The sequence below is a fragment of the Podarcis bocagei genome (assembly GCF_964188305.1).
Source record: "Podarcis bocagei genome assembly, chromosome: 6".
Taxonomy (NCBI): Eukaryota; Metazoa; Chordata; class Lepidosauria; order Squamata; family Lacertidae; genus Podarcis; species Podarcis bocagei.
The window spans coordinates 53,304,209-53,323,667 of NC_138130.1; the positions used below are offsets into that span (position 1 = coordinate 53,304,209).

The window sequence follows — 19,459 nt, forward strand, 5'->3', positions numbered from 1 at the left end:
AGCAGTGATGGGCAATGGGAATAGGTCTCATGAATCTATGCTACCTTGAATTCACTTAACAACTACAGAAGGCATTTATGGCTTCTGATCAACCATGGTAATCTTCTGGGTCACCTGTTGGAATCAGGCTTAGGAGACATTGTTATACAACAGTTCCATTCCTTCCAGGATGATAAAACTTGGAAGGTGACACTATGGGCATTTTGCTCTGCCTCAGAGCCTATGGCTTGCAGAGGCCCTCAGGTCTCTAATTTGTCCTTCATGCTTCTCAACATCTACATGAAACCACTCAGCTTTACCTTCCTCTTCCTTTTCAGGTTCCAGGGGGGCTGTTGAAATCCTGAACTAGTGCCTGAAGTCAGTTTTAGAGTGGATGTGAACAAACTAGTTGAAGCAGAATCTGAGCAATACAGAGGTGCTGTGCATAGCCTCAGCTCCAGAAGGCAGTTTACAAGCTGGGCTGGTACTTCCCCCAAAAGTCTTAAATATGCAGTTAGGAATGCCCCTGGATCCAGTGAAGACATCAGTAGCAAGGTATTTTATTTTATTTTATTATTTTATATTATTTTATTTTATTTTACCAGTTTGGGCTATTATGCCAATTGGGACCCTATCTGGAGAGGGTTGATCTTGACTCAGTGATCTATGCTCTGGTCATGTCAAGAACAGACTACTGCAATGAGCTCTACATGGGGTTGCCTTTAAAGAAATTTTAGCTAGTCCAGTATGTGGCTGGACAATCAGCATCTGTAACATTTTTAATATATCGGCCGCACAGCATTTCCAGGCCAAAACATTATATTGGACAGTCTGCTCCTTCCTGCCCACAGTTTAAGATCTGCTTCAGAGCCTCTCTTGGGGTGTTTAACCCTATGTTGGCAAAGTAGGTGACCACAAGGAAGAGGTCCTTCTCTATAGTGGCCCTACAAATTTGGAATTCATTTCCATCAGACTGATGCCAATTTTGACATTGCTGAGTTTCTGGAAAGCACTGAAGACCTTTCTTTTTCTATTGGTCTTCCATGTGTGATGTCTTACAGGCTGTGGTTTGGCTTGGTTGAGTTGGTTTTTTATGGCTCTTAATATTTTCATGAGGAGCTTTACTGAGTCACTGTTTTTAAGCTAATGTATTATTGTTTGCCTCTTCTCTTATTGTTTTATGTTTATAAGCCACTTTGGATGAGTATTACCTAAAAAGTAGCCTTAAAGTATTTATATATAAATAAAACTGAGGCCTAGTACTGTCTCTAAAATCTGGAATGCATCACTCAGAACCAGGTACAGCTGTGACATATTTTGGTAAACCCCTTCCTTTGCCACCCCACATTTAATCACACCTTCTACCCAGGTAAAGCTACAATACACTACAACATTAAGTTTTAGGAGAACACTTGAGCAATATTTTTTACATTCTTTATTCATCTGTGTTACCAGGTTGGTAAACAATGGGGACATAAGACCTTTTCAGGGGCGATCCTGCTCCATAGGAACTTCCTTCCTAGGGAAATATGTATGTCATTGTTGGTCTTCAAGAGAACTTCAAATGATATTTTGTTCCAGTCTGTGTTTTGTTAATTATAATGTGATGTGCTTTTAAATTTGTATTGCTGTTACTTACAAATTATTAAGTTGATGGAATATTTCATTTTATGATGGGATTTAAACTCTCACAAACTGCCTTGTGAGGGCAATGTACCTGTAAGTCAAGTTTAAAATATTATGAATAAGTAATTTATTTACTCATATTGCCATTGTCTTGACCAAAGTGGCTAAGCAGATGTTATACTACAAAATAAGCCTGATCCAGAAAAAAGACTGTAGATCAAATCAATGGAAAGCATTTAGACATTTCTTAGTAATTATTAATTTTTTATGACAGCAATGCCTTCTCACAACTCCTAAGTAGTTAAAATCAACTTAAAGAGAGCCAGAGATTTAGTGCACAGTACACACAGACTTCAGTATTTTCACACGTCACATACTCCGTGTACAATATTGTGGCACCATGCAACAACTTCATAACATATTGATGTAGCACCCTCCTCAATTGTGCACCAATGGCATCAGTTGCAACAGACAAAAAGATGTGAAAGGAAGTTGACAAGCTACAAGGAACTAATCAGGAACAATTAACAGCACATAGTTGGAAAGAAATTTCAAATTCCTAGGTATCATTAAGCTATGAGAAGTTTGATGTGACGGGCACCTGGCATGACTCAGCCACAGTAGGGGCCAAAGTTAGTCCAATGAACAAAGTCCAAATAAGACCCACATAAACTGGCATTCCCAAATGCATCCCATGCCTTCTGCTCAGTATCCACTGATATTACAGCACTGGCAGGCAAATAGCCTTGGCTTTTATCATCAATTTTCCCCACTGCTTTGCTTTCTATATTCAATCTGTCACCAAATCCTGCTGCTTCTCCCTATAGAGCATTGTCTTATAATACCATTTATGCTCCGATTCATGCTCTATTCTTGTTACCACTTACATTTTCCTTTCTGAGCTTCCACTGTCACACCCGTCTTCTCAAAGCTTATGCAGCCTCAGATTGTTTTAGTGGCTCTGTGTCTTCCACATCCAATGCAAACTCCTTGTCCTGATCATTTAAGAACGCTATATACTTGTCCAGTTCTATCTTTCTGCTTTTGGTTTTTGATACAAATCTGCTCAAAACCTTCACTCTTCCAGACCGTCAACCATCCAAAGGTCTCTAGCTCTTCTATAAAGCTTTGCTTGTTCTCTCTTGATGCCTGCTTAAACTTTAAATGATTTGAATTCCCTCTCAGAACTACATACTACCACCTCCCTCTTCCTTCAATTCTCTCCTAAAATGCACCTTTTCCATAAAGCCTCTTTTGCAGTTCTCATCTACAAACAAAATAAAGTCTACGTATGTATAGATACATACATTTGATCTCATTCATCGCTCATTGTATTGCCTCTATCTCGGCTACAGTATTCAGAACAGATAAAAGAAAGTACTTCTTCACACAACACATAGTTAAACTATGGAACTCGCTTCCACAGGAAGCAATGATGGCCAAAACTTGGATGACTTTAAAAGAGGACTTGACAAATTCATGGAGGGCAAGGCTATCAACAGCTACTAGCCACAAAAAATATTTTCTGCCTCCACTGTCAGAGCCATATGCCTCTGAATACCAGTTGCCGGGAACTGTAGGTGGGCAGAGTGCTGTTGTGCTCCTGTCCAGTTTGCAGTCTTCCCATGGGCATTTGGCTGGGCACTGTGAGAACAGGATGCTGTTCTCATAGCAAACAAGATGCAGCACTCTGAGATTACAGAACAAATATCAGGACATCTTAAGAGAATGAAGTAACCTATATACTTGATGAAAAAATGGGGGGGGGGGATTTCAAACCCCAGTTACTAGTCAATGTGCCTGTCAAACATTAGCAAATGTCCTTATCTGGAGCCAAAACATTGATAATACATGCACTGAACTACAAATCGCTTATTTAAAATATCTATAGTAATGATATCCTCTTTAATGAAGACACAGAAGTTATTTTCAAAACAGAGTGTAGTTTTGGAAGAGACACCAATAACTTAGTGATCAATAGATTTGCCTGTCAATTTTTAAAATACAGTGGTACCTCGGATTACAGATGCTTCAGGTTACAGACGCTTCAGGTTACAGACTCCGCTAAGCCAGAAATAGTACCTTGGGTTAAGAACTTTGCTTCAGGATGAGAACAGAAATCGTGTGGCGGTGGTGCAGTGGCAGCAGGAGGCCCCATTAGCTAAAGTGGTACCTCAGGTTAAGAACAGTTTCAGGTTAAGCATGGACCTCCAGAACGAATTAAGTTCTTAACCCAAGGTACCACTGTACGTGTCTGTTTAATCTCTAATTGCCAACTGCTTTCAGTATTAAATACCGTATTGGCCTGAATATAAGCTGCACTTTTTTCCAAATTCCAACCATGTTAAAGTGTGGCTTAAATGTGCGACCTTACACAAATTGGCTTTTACGCTATCTCTGCTGAAACAGTCATACGGTAAAATGGAACAAAAAATGTTTTATTGCCTATTGCGAGCTTTAGACTGTTGTGCAATTAATTCTAGTATCATTCATCACTTTCACTTGCAGGTCCTCTCTAGTACCCGTAGGATTTTCTTCTACATTTGCCATTTACGGGTATGAGCGTGTGCGGAATTTTAAGGGAGCAACTTATATTCAAGTATTGTCTTTTTTTCTCCCCCCCCCCCATTAATTTTAAAAGTGTGACTTATTTGCGGGTGCAGCTTATATTCAGGCCAATACGGTAATGACTATCCTGTGCTGAGTTGGCAGAAGGCGCTTGGCTGTCATTCCCTATCTTTCACCCTTCTTTTCTTACAGTGTTAGACCGATTAGTGTAGGATTTTGTAGTGAGATCTTGAATTAGAAACTTTCAGCAGACATCCTACTACCCTATTTAAAGATATTCACTTATTAAGTCCATAGGAGTCCACCCACCAATAGAGTAAGTATACAAAGATACTGATTCTTGCATGTACTGATCTCTTAGTTTGCCTGCACAGGAGACCCCCAACTTTGCCTCAAGTGGTCCAATCTAGATCATCTGGGCCCTGATATACTCACACGTTTCCTTTCTTTTTCTATCTCATACCAGCTGCTCTTTTCATCACTTTCACTTTCTCAATTCAAATTCAGGAGAGCCTTTTATAACTGGCTCCCTATATTTTGTCTTCCCCTGGTGACAACTTCTTGCCCTGATGTTGCTTTTTCCCAGACAAGAACCCAGTGCATCATGCATTCCCAGTTCCTCCCAATACCTATACAATTGCCAGACTGTTATGCTAAAAACCTGTGTTCATCAATTCTTTATTTTTACACTATAACCTAAGCATATTCACTTATAAATATGTGCCAAGCATCTTTTCTGCTAATTTTGTGGCGTTTAAACTGCTTTTAGTTATGATTTTGTGTAAGCCCTCATATTACCATCCGTCTATGTATACTTACTCAAAACATTATTTATCAGCCACATATTATATGAATATGCACATGTTATTCTAGTCCTCAGGATATAGTGGCGAAGGAATCCGTCTGGCTTCAGCCTCAGAAAGGGGCTTGTGTGTGCTTGGGGCACAGCTGGGATTTATACATGTAAAGGAAATTAAGGGATAGCTGGATGATTCCATAATATTTTACATTTGGACAAGCATAACAGATTTTGTAAAAGTAAGCAAATGGAATGCAAGATCTGTCTTAAAGCCAATAAAAATTAAAATCAAAAGTATATGTAAATGTGGTTTGTCTGTATTTTTCTAAAAACGTAATTTGTGCTACACAAAGAACATAAGTTTTAACACCTCAGATATAAATGGAAGATGCTCCTCAATTATCTGACCATGAGCAAAGAGTCTTCTTCAAATATCTACTTCAGTAAGTTGGTGCACCTCAACTAAACCTTGAGATCTCCAACTAAATATAGCTTCCCACTTTGCTTGAATTAGGAAGCAGTGGTTACCAGTTTTACAAAAAGCCAAATCTTAAACCACAGCTTGACGTTAAAGATCCTAGTTTCTTCCAAATGTTGTAACCATAGATTCCTGATTTGGAGGGAAACAGGAAATTATGGATAGTTGCCATCTTCTAGGTTTAACATTTAAACTAAGTAACAGAAGGGGGGGAAATGACCGACGTTGGATGTTAACACTAAACCATAATTTGTTTTAACATACTTTGCTAAACAAGCCAGGACCAGGCTCATTCAAACAAGCCATGCTTTGTTTTGCTTAATGTTGGCTTGTTTTACTACCATTTCCTATGAACACCTAGTTGCTATACTGAGGACCTTTGCAAAGTCAAGCTATCACCGTATCATCAGTTCTATCACATTAACTAGCCACAGAAATAGGGTGAGAAACACAACACTCTCCTTCCAAGAGATTATCAACCACTACTAGCATGCCCCTAAGCAACATGCCATCCTAAGGGTTTCTCCCACTACTAAATACTCCTCACAAAGTCTTGATAGCTCCCTTTGTGAGCCCTTTTCTCCAAAACCCCTTGCCCAGAAAACAAATGTATTTTTCACTGAGGTCATTCTTGCAATAAGGACCCTGTTACTTTTCAGTTCTGTACTAAATTTCACTCATAAATTGCAAAAAAGGGTGTTAGGAATAACTTGGGTCCTTAAGATATGAATGTGGGTGGGTGGATAGAGTATGGCTGGTGGACTTTTACAAAAAAAACTGTGCAACTGCATTTCCTAAGAACGTAAGAAGAACCTGCTGGATTCCCTTCCAGGTTCTTTTCTCTGCCCCATTGGATGACCCTCTGCCTCGACAGTAGTACCTCAGGTTACAGATGTTTCAGGTTACAGACTGAGCTAACCCAGAAACAGTACCTTGGGTTAAGAACCTTTCTTCAGGATGAGAACAGAAATCACACTGCAGTGGCATGGCAGCAGCGGGAGGCCCCATTAGCAAAGTGGTACCTCAGATTAAGAACAGTTTCAGGTTAAGAACAGACCTCCAGAATGAATCAAGTTCTTAACACAAGGTACCACTGTAGTCTCCCCTCTCTAGCTCTATAATAGTAACTAGGTATATGAGCCAGGTAGCAGATGTATGGACCAAATGTATGATGCATTATTACCTCTTTCTAGTCTGTATGTTTCTCTATTTATTATATTTCTTGACTGTCCTTTACCATAAGGTCCCAGGATAGGTTATAAAAATGAAAGACACAATTATAAAACACTTACAACCATAGAATTGTAAAAACAAACAAATCCATATATACAGTGGTACCTCAGGTTAAGTACTTAATTCGTTCCGAAGGTCCGTACTTAACCTGAAACTGTTATTAACCTGTACCGATTTCTGTTCTCATCCTGAAGCAAAGTTCTTAACCTGAAGCACTATTTCTGGGTTAGCGGAGTCTTTAACCTGAAGCGTATGTAACCTGAAGCGTATGTAACCTGAGGTACCACTGTAAAACAATTAAATACAATTCTATACATAAAAGCAATTAAAAAAGATCCAATACAGATGCAGACTAGGATAAAGATATCCACATAAAAGACTTACTGAGCGTGGAAGTTATTTCATAGGCACCAAGAAGGCAACAGAAATGGTACCTGTCTAATATGTGTTGTTGTTGTTGTTGTTGTTTAGTCGTGTCCAACTCTTCATGAGGCAATTCCAAAGGGCAAGTGCCACTTAAGTCCCAATTCCTATAAAATGGTATCCTCTCATGCAGAATGCAGTGAACAATTGGGTATGTAAGGGGTGAGATGATCATCTGGTTATCCTTGTCCCAAGCTGTACTGGGCTTTTACCCAAGTACTAGCACCTTGAAATTAGCTTGGTAGCTAACTGGCAGCCAGTGCAATCCTTTCAACAGCAGCATAATATGTCAAAGATAACCTGACCCAGTGTAGTCAAGACATCACATTTCACCCTACGTGCAGCTTCTGGGCCAACCTCAACAGCAGCCCCACATAAGAGTGCATTGCAATAAACCAATCAGAGCATAGAATACAGTGGACAGGCTCTCCAAGTCTTGAAACAGCCATAGATAACTCTCTTACCAGCCAAAGTTGGTAAAATTCACTCATAGCCACAGATGTCACCTGGGCCTCTAACAACAGATGGATTCAAGAGCACCCCCAGATTAAGAACCTGCTCTTTCAGGAAGAGTACAACCCCATTCAAAACAGGCAATTGACCAAATATCCAGACTTGTGAACCACCCATTCACAAAGGCTGCCATCTTGCCCAGATTCAGACTCTGGTTGTAGGCCCTCATCCAGTCCACTACCAAATCCAGGCACTGGTTGGCCAGCATGTGCATGGACTCTACTAATTCAGATATTACAAAGAAATATGCTAATGACACTATGACCCAAAACTGCTAAAGACCACTCCCATGGCTGTCATACAGATGTTAAATAGCACTGGAAACAAAATGCTATCCTGTGGCACTCCTCAGCACAACAGCCAGGGGACCAAAATACAATCACTCAATTGCATTACCAAAACAGTTCCTGGAAATAGTGAGATTATTATCTTAGGGTGGTTGGAAAACTAAGTCAGCTCAGGAGGATGTCATGGTCAAGGGTATCAAAAGCCATCAAGAGATAAAGTAAGAATAATAGTCACACTTCTGTCATCCTTCTCCCAATAAAGGTCAGAGTGACCAAGGAAAATTCAGTTCCATATGTAGGCCTGAATTCAAACTGGAATGGGTCAAAATAATCTGTTTCACCCAAGAGTATTTGCAGTTGTTGCACTACAACCCTCTTTACCACCTTACCCCGCAAAAGTGGTACAGTAAGTCTGCAATTTATGCAGGGGTTACGTTCCAGGGATTGCACCTAAAGTCAAAATCACATAAAGTCAAAACACATTGGGATTGCCAATGACTTTTTTCCTGGATGCCTGTCCCCTTTTCAGTCCTTTTTTATTTTTATTTTTAAATTAAAATGCCAAGCATGTAAAGCTGAACATCTCTTTCAAGGCAGTTGGGATCCCTCACTTCTGTAAAGACACATTGACCACACCCTGGATCCACATAGCCTTACCAACTGGCAAGAGACGATGGCCTGCTTGTTTGGGCAGTTGTAGGAAGTAGAAAGAGAAAAGAAAGAGTGGGAGAACAACCCAAATGACAGCCAGAGTAACAAAGGAGAGACAAGACCAACCTTACACCCACATGGGAGGTGCAGAAGGAGGCCATACCAGACCCCATTCACATACACAGACAGATTAGAGGGGGGCGGATGGAAAAACAAGCCTTAACAGAGGAAAAGCTTGAGAGAAAACAGCAAATCAAGCAGGAAAGACAGACCTGCCTATGTCAAAGCAAGAACATGACAGACTGAAGTGACATGGTGCATCCTGGGAGTCACCTGCTTCCTAAGACATTGTGCCTGCCTTCAATCACTTGGTAGGGCCCTAAAGCCCAACCCGACTGGCTCCCTCCCACTACATACTAGCTTTTCTGTGAGCACATGTGCATGCATATGTGCCTACAGAAACACTAGCAGACCTGGAATCAGTAGTTAGTTAGCCTGGTTGGGTTCAGATGTCTAAACAATCCAGTGTTGAGCTAAACCATTAGGTCTTCAACTTTTGGATCAGAACTCTTTTTCAGGTCCCAGCCTGTTTCAAGACCAAGCAGCACTACCATCACTGCAAATATATAATGAAAAATTAAGAAATTGGTACCCAACTGGTTGTTTGGATAAAAATTGGGCCCTGGATCTGAAAAGGTTGGAGACTATTGAGCTAACAAAGCATGGTTTGGTATTACATCTGAATGTGGGCAAGTGAAGTAGCTTGGTTGGTTTTCATGGAACGGGCACTTCAATGAAAGGCATTTTAGCAAGTAAAACATGTCTTGGTACCGTAGAATGCCCAGCACATTTTAATATACTGTCAGAAATAATGGCTGCTATAGCTTCTCTTTCTCATGTTGGCAATAATACTTTGGTCAACAATTTCAAAATAACGAACTATTATTATGCTGTCTGAGTTTTAAAATAGAAATAACTTTAAAAAGTCACACAGCTGCTCAGAAATTTCCAATCTCAACATTCCAGACATCTATCATTCCACAGTTTGTCATCTCCAGCTATAATCAAAATATTGTCACGCACATTGAATGAAGGGCAATTTTTAAATACTCATATACTTTGATTTCTTTGTTAGCCACATACATCTCAGAAAGGAAAACTTCACTCCTGGAAGTACCCTAATGCAGTGTTTCCCAACCTTTTTTGGGCAAAGGCACACTTGTTTGATGAAAAAAATCTCGAGGCACACCACCATTACAGCCCTGTGACGTCAGCGCGCAGCGTCACGCCGGGAGGGACGCACGAAAGTGTAAGTTTCAATTTTTTTCCCTCCCCCTTGCCGGGGAACCTCCAAGCTTTGGGGGTGGGGGGGGAGGAGGCAGCAAAGCGAGGCAGGAAGGAGAGCGCGGCTTGGCTGGGTGAGCTTTGGCAGGGGCAGGGAATGAGAGCCGCGAGGCGGGCACTGCGGACGGAGGCGCTGCCCGCCGAGCTCGCAGGCAGCCAGGCAGGCAGACGGCGAGAGCTCCGCGCTGGGCGGCCTCTCCTCGCCGGCGCCGCCCCGCCTCTCGCCGCCCGACTCGCCTGCCTCCCTCCAGGCAACATCTCGCGGCACACCAGGCAACATCTCGCGGCACACTAGTGTGCCGCGGAACAGTGGTTGGGAAACACTGCCCTAATGGAAACAAGTATCACCTCAGTCCTACCTACACCTTCCACAAGAGCTAGCATAGTTTTTATTACTTGTTTTCCAATAGCTTGTTTTCCAATAACTTGTTTTCACTTTTCACTTTCAGTAAAGCATACTTATACATAGGATCTCGACATTTACATTTAAATAAAAATATTTTGAAGCTCACAATCCACCTTGGGCACCTAGAGCTATTTTATTTATTACATTTTGAGACTGCTTTTATATACACAGTGGTACCTCGCAAGACGAATGCCTCGCAAGACAAAAAAACTCGCTAGACGAAAGGGTTTTTTGTTTTTTGAGCTGCTTCGCAAGGCGATTTTCCCTATGGGCTTGCTTCGCAAGACGGAAACGTCTTGCAAATTTGTTTCCTTTTTCTTAACACCGTTAATACAGTTGCGACTTAACTTCGAGGAGCAACTCATAGAATGCGGTGTGGTAGCCTTTTTTGAGGTTTTTAAAGACTTTGGTGATTTTTGAAGCTTTTCCAAAACTTTCCCGACACCGTGCTTCGCAAGACAAAAAAAATCGCAAGGTGAAAAAAATCGCAAGACGACAAAACTTGCGGAACGAATTAATTTCATCTTGCAAGGCACCACTGTACATGGCCCTCAAATGTTTTACAGGGGGGGTGAAACAAAAAAGCTTGAAGTATAAAAAACAATCTATTACACAATTCAGTTAACATAGTTTTCAACCCACAGTTTTTTATAATAATTATTATAACTTGTTAAACACAGTAGAAAGTAAATACAATTAGACAATAAGGAGAAATATTTATCCATCAAAACCCTAAAAAACAATATAGGTTTAACTAGTTTTCTGAACAAAATAAGTGAGTGGGATGGCAAGCAACCCTAGAAAGCAAGCACTGTTTTTAAAATCCTTACTTCTACTAGGCTAGCCTCTATGGAATACAGTGGTACCTCAGGTTAAGTATTTAATTCGTTCCGGAGGTCCGTACTTAACCTGAAACTGTTCTTAATCTGAAGCACCACTTTAGCTAATGGGGCCTCCTGCTGCTGCCGTGCCGCCGGAGCACGATTTCTGTTCTCATCCTGAAGCAAAGTTCTTAACCTGAAGCACTATTTCTGAGTTAGTGGAGTCTGTAACCTGAAGCGTATGTAACCTGAAGCGCATGTAACCCGAGGTACCACTGTATAGAGCTGGCTAATTAGAGGCATCATATTGTTAGTAGTTCAGATATGAAATGTCCAAGCTATATGGTACGTGCTTGCTACACGGAATACCATGATGTGCAGTGGTTCCTGCATTTTGGTTGGTCTTTGCAACCAAATTTATGGTCTTTGGGATATCCCTGGAAGAGCATAAGAAGACTCTGCTGGATCAGGCCAATGGCCCATCTCCCCCAACATCCTGGCTTCACAGTGGCCAAACAGATGCCTGTGGGAAACCTGCAAATAGGATTCGAGCACAAGAGCGCTCTCTCTTCCTGAGGTTTCCAACAACTGTATTCAGAAGCACTGCTGTCTCCAACTATGGCAGCAGAGTACAGCTAATAGCCATTAACAACCCTCTTCTCCATGAATTTGTATAATCCTCTTTCAAAGCCATCTAGGTTGGGGGCCATCACTGACTCCCGTGGGAGCGGGTGCCGTAGTTTAACTATGCACTACCTGAAGAAGTGATTTCTTTTATCTGTCGTGAATCTTCCAACATTCAGCTTCATTGGATATCCACGGGTTCTTTTCTCTAAACTAAAAAGTCCCAAATACTGTTATCTTTTCCCATCCCCTTGATCATTCTGGTTGCCCTTTTCTACAACCTTTTCCTCTTCTATCTACAAAACCATTTTTGAGATGAGACGACCAAAACTATACACAGTATTCTGAATGTGGTTGCACCATAGATTTGTATAACAACAATATATCAGCAGTTTGATTTCACTGGTTGGTGCTGGGAAATAAGCACGGAGGAACAGTGTGCAATTCAATGGATGTGTGGTGACTTGTAACGTGTTGTCAGAGGGTAAAGGATTCTCCACCTAGATTCATGAGCTGAATGGATTTATTAACTCTTAATGATGAAGAGGCATTTTTTGCTGGCATTATATAGATGCCAAAATATTTCAACCATCTCTAAAGGTCTGCAACTAGCCTTCTGTAGAAACAGGAAGCTTGGCTAGCTAGAGACTTGTCTCACACAAGAAGGCTTTGTTTTATTATCTAATATGTATAGATATTACAATTATTATTTGCAATATTTATTATCAGCATGTGGAAAGAGACAGTATTTTTCTTCTACATTTTCAGCTAGGTATTTTGAATTTGAGCTTTTACCAAATAAAGGATAAAGCATGATGCTTTAACAGTAGCCTATTCTCTTATTGCTGCAAGCATGGCCCTATATTCTATGGGAGTGCACTGATTTACAATAACCAATAAAAAATTCAGTCCTGAAAACGAAGCGTAAATGATAGTTCTGCCATAAGATAAGTGGCTAAGGGCTGCAATCCTATATATGTGTACCCATTAGGCCTTACTCTAAGGTTAAGTAGGTACAGGTTTACAGCCTAAATCATAATCTAGAGATAAATTTACATTTTATATTTAGATCAGGAATTGTCTAACTATATGTTTCTCAAACAGTCAAAATAAAACAAAAAGTATGTACTGGGGAGAAAAATAATAATTTCTTGTGTTGCTTGTTTCACTTAAATATAACCTGTAAAGCTGTTTCTGCATGAAGGACTAGTGCAACCAAGAATTGTCAATCAGGAGATCATTGGCATGCATGCATAAATCCCTCTATCTTCCTCTTTTCCCTCAATTAAATATGCATAGGTTTTAAACAGAAGCAAACAAATCTGAAGACCTGCCATGGGATGTGAGACACTGGTATTTACAGCTTTGACAGATTCATATTCTTCTGAATTTCATATTATATTTAAGTAAAGCCTTAATATAAAGTATCAAAATGAATTATATTAAGATAAAGCTTACTGTCAGTACTATCTGTCATAACTGAAATCATAAATGCTCAGATTTAGGATTTTATATATTAAGTTTATTAGGTAACCAATGTCTTATTGTGCATTAGTCAAGACTTACACTTAATAAACTGTTAGTTTTCTTAACTCTCAATGAGCACAAATCCCAAACACCTCACAGTAGGAAGTTTCCTCTCCATTAAAGATAGCAAATGTATGAAGCCAAAACAATCAAGTACAGTCATTACTTTTGATACTTGACTTAAAGTACTACTGCCACTATTGCCAGCTGCTGAGTTTGTCTCACCAACAACACTTGGAAATAAATAATTTCTGAATAAAACAATATTTCTGAAGTGTCTAACAGCCAAAGCATTCTTATTTTTTTGAATTAAATTCAGAAGTATATTTCACTCTAACCTGCTCTCTCCAAAGGAGTATTGATTACCCTTTCTCTAAGAGTCCACCCACTAGGTAAATGAACCTCTGGTCTTGGCGAGCCTCCTTACAGAAAAGAAGCAAACACAGAACATGCAGCCATATCTTTAGATGAGTAGTTTTGGTTTATAGGAGCCTCTATTTTCATTAATTTCTTTCTTGGGACACACTAAGTTCTCCAAGGACACCGTGTTTGGAGCTGACTGTCCCAAACCTTAAACAGCAAAAGCAAGCTCTATGCCTTTTTTTTTAATCACAAAATGCTTCACCTACCTGAGGATTATAAACACAGCAACAGACCTATAGCCTATAGTCCAAAAATATGTGGTGGAAAAATGGAACAAGGAAATTAGGTCTCCTGTGGAAGTAGTAGGGCTGCAAGCACAAATTAATGTATGATCAGCTAATTAAAGCATTAAACAAAGACTATTTTTCTATGTAAAAGGAAAAATGGTAGGAAATATCTGGCTTTTGAGGACGAGTATTTATAAATGTAAAATATGGATACACACACAAAATATGAAGGTAGAGATATGTAAAATATGAATAAAATATGTAGTGTTTATAGTTATCATACTGGCTTTCTACTGGATCCAGTCAATAAATCCCAAACTTTTTGTCCTGTATCTCATTAGGATTATCCAACAAATGCACCTGAGCAATTCTCTATTATCTGCCCTCTACGTAGGTTCTTAAAATAAGTTCAGTTTGAAAGTTCTGGCCAATCTTACACCTAACTCCATCCATGACTGACTTGAAAATATGCACTACTGAGTCACATGGTTCATGTTTCCAAGTAAATGCACATAGGATTACAGCACTAGACTTCAAATGAGTGATCTTGCTTAGTGCCCTTGCAAGTATACAGAAAAAGCGAAACAGAAATCCATTAATTTCATGATTGCCCTCACTCAGATACAATTCTGAAATCTTGTGGAAAAGGGAGATGGACTGAGTGATAAAATATTTTCAATTATCAATCTAGTTAGAGCCTTTATTCAATTTATTTGAAAACCAATTTCAAAACGGGAAACATGATTTCTCTCTCTCTTAATGATAGCCTTTTAAAATTAAAATTACTTTAAAATTCATTCACCCTGTTTGCAAGGTACTCAAATTCTTCATTGCTGTTCTTCCTTTTTAGTGAGGTCTTTCCTTCCACCTTGAAAAATAGCCAGCAAGCAAGTCTCTGTTATGACTAGTAGTTCTAGCCGACAGCTCCAAAGGCAAGAAGGATCTCCCCAAGAACCAGCTATAGTTTTAACAAGAGGTTAGACCAGGTGTGCCTAACAGGTGGCTGATAGGCCATATCTGGCCCCCAAGAGCTTTTTTGTGGCCAAGAGCTCAATGAATTTGTCATTTTAAAAAATTAAAGTTAATACTTTTTTTTTTAAAAAAATGTTGATTGCTCCACTATGATGATGCCAATAGGCTTTGTGCCGCCGCCCCCCCAAAAAATGTGTGTCTGTGCATACATATGCACATACCACTCTATTTTAGATAAACACAAAAGAAAAAGCATTATAAAGAGAATATATTTACAATCATTCTGTGAAAGAGCTAAAAAGATACAATGTGACATGTTATTCTGGAACTTTAGGATTCAGCACATGAAAAATGATACCCATCTTTCAAAAAAATTTATCTGATTGTAAACCTAAGTCCTTCTATAGCAAAGTAGCTGTGTCATGTGGGAAGGGGGTGGGGCAAGCTGCTGTGCTAAATTCTCCCAACACTGGAGGAAAAAATGAATCCATCAGGGTTGGTGGCCACTGTTAGCTGTAATCCTTTTTTAAAACCATTCAAGTTGCTGACCATCACTGCTTTGTGTGTTCAAGTTCACTTTTGTCCATCTGATGCTTCAAGAAGTGTGAACACTTTTTTAACACACTTTTAAGCAAAAGAAAAAGGTGGAGAAGAGGTAAGTGGAAAAGATGTGAGAAAAAGCATCTTGCTAATTTAAAAAATATATATCCAATATTCCAGGTGATGTTTAAAGGTAAATCTCAGGACAGCAAAGACAGAAGACTCCACTGTAAACTACATATACAAAAACACAAGATAATCAATGAACCGTAAACTTTTCCAGTTCTGCACTATTCACCAAAAACACACTTCATTTGTCTTCTCATTATGAATTGTTTTATAAAATAGAACTTTAGCCAAAGAAAAAAAAAGCTTTATAATATTCAGAACTCTTCGGGGGGGATTGTGATGGTTGAAACCATTTTTTGTACAATATATAGTTTATACATAAACAGTAGAGATAGGTAACCTTTTGCCTTCCACATGCAGTTGATCTACAGCTGCCATCATCCCTGACCAATGGCCATGCTGGTTGCAGTTGATGGGAATGCCCTTTACTTTCAGTATAAAAATGCAATACAAAACTATCTGAAAAGTAATAATCTTTGCCAACATTATTCTATAAGCCATGTTACTGGGGATAAAACTATTGTGGTTCACAAGCTGATTAAACTCTGAATAACTTGAAACCATTTTTCCATTCTTTTACAAGATGCCAAACTTGCTATTTTAATCTATTTTTATCTAAGTTATGCCTCTCAAGCAAGAGTTTCTGATTTCCCTGCCCACAACATGCAGCAGAATGAAATGGTAGCACAAAGATACAATATAACAGAACATACGACTTCAGTCCAGAAAATCAATCAATCAATCAATCAATCCCCTAATTAAAAATGTTTTATGTAAATGGAACAGAACAGCAAATGGTTGAGGTAGAACTTTTCAACCTCATGTGCTAGTTTACTGAAACATGTTTCCTGCAATGGCTTCCATGGTGGGTGGAATATAAAGCTAACTAAATACATAAAAATATTCTACCACTCCATTATGCTTCGTGTATAACCAGCTGATGTTAACCGACAAGCTTTCTTGTTTGGTGACTTACTTGCCACAGGTTACCAAGATAGTGCCTATTTACACTTCTGACTTAATAAAATCAAAGTATACAGTGATTAATATAAATCAGGAAACTTATAGGTACTTTGAAACTTAAAGAGTTACCTGTATGCATCGTCTTCTTTCAAATATCATACCATCCTGTGGGGTGGGGGGTGGGGATGTGGGGAGAGGCCAGCAGCAAACACTGTGAACACAAAAAACATTAGTTACCTATGTGGATTCAGACACAATCTAATAGGGTAAGAACACAGGAACCTGCCTTATCCCAGGTCAGAGTATCTAGACCAGTAATGATTAGAGCTGTTCAAAACCTTCAATTGCCTTTCTTTTAACAATTTGAGAAGGGGAGGACACAGAACATGCTTTCAAAAAGGGTAGAGTGGGAGCAAAGTTCAGAGAAATTTATTCCTGTTTTCAAAGGAGGGGGCTGTGCTTACCTCATTTTACTGTTTTTTCTTCAAGCATTGTGTAAAGTAAAAGCAGAATGAAGCTCTTATGCCAGCTACATTGCATAGTCAGGTGGGAAACTCAGGAAGTGCTGCCACACTGGAAGCCCTGCACGGCTGAGAGTGTGCATGATGATTTTAAAAAGCTTTAAGAGAACCTTAAGAGCTTAGCAGCACTTCCTGGGACACCCACATGACTACACAACGTCATGTTGTCACCCCAAGAAGTGTTGCCAAGCTGAAAGGCCAGAATGAGCAAAGTTGTTTTACTTACACAACATTTTAAAAAAGGCTTCCTAGGCCACATTGTACAATAAAATAAGTTATGTATGCATCTCTAAAAATGTTATGAGAAATTTGCATTGCACCTATGAAAGGTGCAAAAAATAGCTCCCAAATTCTCCAGGAGCGAATGGCCATGTGAAATTGGGGAACAAGTTTTGGCCTAGCACTAGTGAAGGCTACTCTGACTGGTAATAGTTGTCCAGGATCTTTAACAAAAGTCTTTGACAATGCCTGGAATCACACCCCTACATCCCTATATAGGGGTTATATATGGCAGGTATACAGTGGGTAGGAGGCAAAACAGGATGACAAACTCCTCCTCACATTCTTAGGCAATGACAAAGAAAATTCAAAAGAGAGAGGAGATGAGACAGGGGCAGGTTTTAAACCTCCCTGACAAGATTGGAGTAGCCCTAGGAAACTACACATCACCTGCTCTCTGATCCTATTTAATATGAGATGCCAGGGATTGAAGCTAGTGTCTTTGGCAGGCAAAGCATGTGCTCTACAACTGAAATATGGTCCCTACTTTAGAAATGTTCATCCAGACTGTGTCTGTGCTAACCATCCTTCCAGAATGGTCATTCTCTATTACAGTCAGCTGACTTAGTACAGTGTGGCCAATGACCAGCACATTGATATAGCTGGAAACAATTCTGTGTGCAATGGTTCCAAATCCTAGTCAGAGCATTTGAAATCCACACATCAAGAAAACTGTCTAAATCATATAGAGAGTTTCAATGCCAGCAACATGCATTCTTCTCCACAATAAGTGCAATACACATAGTGAGAGTGGCTTTCAGAAATTATGGTTTTCACATGGAGCTGCTGTCATATTGAAATACTTCAGCCATCTCCAAGTGGTAACAATGTTATAGTCGCCCTATGCAGGATTCTTTCTATTATCAATATCTATATAATTTCCTGAATCAACTTACGTACCTTAATCCATAGTTTCAGATGGGTCATTTATGTTGCTCTGTACAATGTAACTTATTTTTCCACACTCTGCTTCTCTGTCTACTTCCTATGTCTGCTTACCAGACTGTAGACCAAGCACATTCCTTTGTCATGAGTAGGGCTGGGCAATATCTGGTTTTCAACATCATGATATATCACCAGCTAAATATCATTATATACCAATATATCACGGTGTCTGAAATAAGGATGGAGTTATGTAGAGGCACTGGCTGGCTTCCCACATTGTGATTTTTGCATAGCGCGCACGCGCACACACACACACACACACACACACACACACACACACACACCATGATTCGCAATATCTTGCCACATCAAAAATTATGATACTGATATCACCATATGGATTTCAAACAGGTTTTGGATGATACATCAATATATCACGCAGCCCTAGTCATGAGAAAGATCCTGGCTGAATTCTATCATCTTAAGAATTCAAGCTCACCTTGATCACACTTCAGTTAATAAAGTCACTAGCTTACAGACTAGAAGAATGGGGCAAAAATATAAAGGCACAACACAATGAATCCAATTCTTCATTAGAAATGGACTAACAAATATCTATTATATTATACTCACTTTCTCCTGAAAGTGTTTGTCATACACTGAGATCTCAGTCACAGGGACTTTAAAAATAAATAAATTCAAGTATATATAGTGCCTACTAAAATGAAATCCTCATTGATCTGCTACAACTCTTATAGACTACTATCATAGTACTTAGGTATTTAGCAAGAACTTAGGTAACTGCTTAGTTAAGCAAGTGAAGCTTCCTTCTTATTTATGGCATTTCTAAGAAAATTACATTTTATCACTCTCCTGTATCGGTCTCTACACTCACAGCACGCACCATAACCTTTGACTTCACCCCCCAAGGTGCATTCCTCCATTGTCTCCCAAGACAGACAGATGCCAACATTTTATCACACATGCATGCTAATATACTCTACTAAACTCTAGGGTTTGAATCTGATTTTCCTCTTAAGTTATAATTTATTGTCTAGAACTGTCACTTTTACTAGAATGAGGCTTGGGGACCTGTGGCCCTCCAGATTTTGTTCAGCTCCCATAAGCTCCACAATGGTATGTGGAGCAGTATGAGTTGCTTAAACACACTACAAAGCATTCCCGGTAAACTCCAAAATATTAGTTATCACTATGAATAGGAAAATTAATTGAGAAAAATG

General features: G+C 39.5%; 1 protein-coding gene across 1 annotated transcript in view; it reads right to left on the reverse strand.

The window, feature by feature from the left end:
• The window catches only part of DYRK1A (dual specificity tyrosine phosphorylation regulated kinase 1A), a 102,334-nt gene that overhangs the window by 46,477 nt on the left and 36,398 nt on the right, over window positions 1-19,459 (reverse strand). The window contains exon 2 of the mRNA XM_081198752.1: window positions 16,663-16,744. Coding sequence (XP_081054878.1) covers window positions 16,663-16,672 — 10 coding nt within the window. The 5' untranslated portion in view covers window positions 16,673-16,744. The remainder of the gene's footprint in view (window positions 1-16,662; window positions 16,745-19,459) is intronic.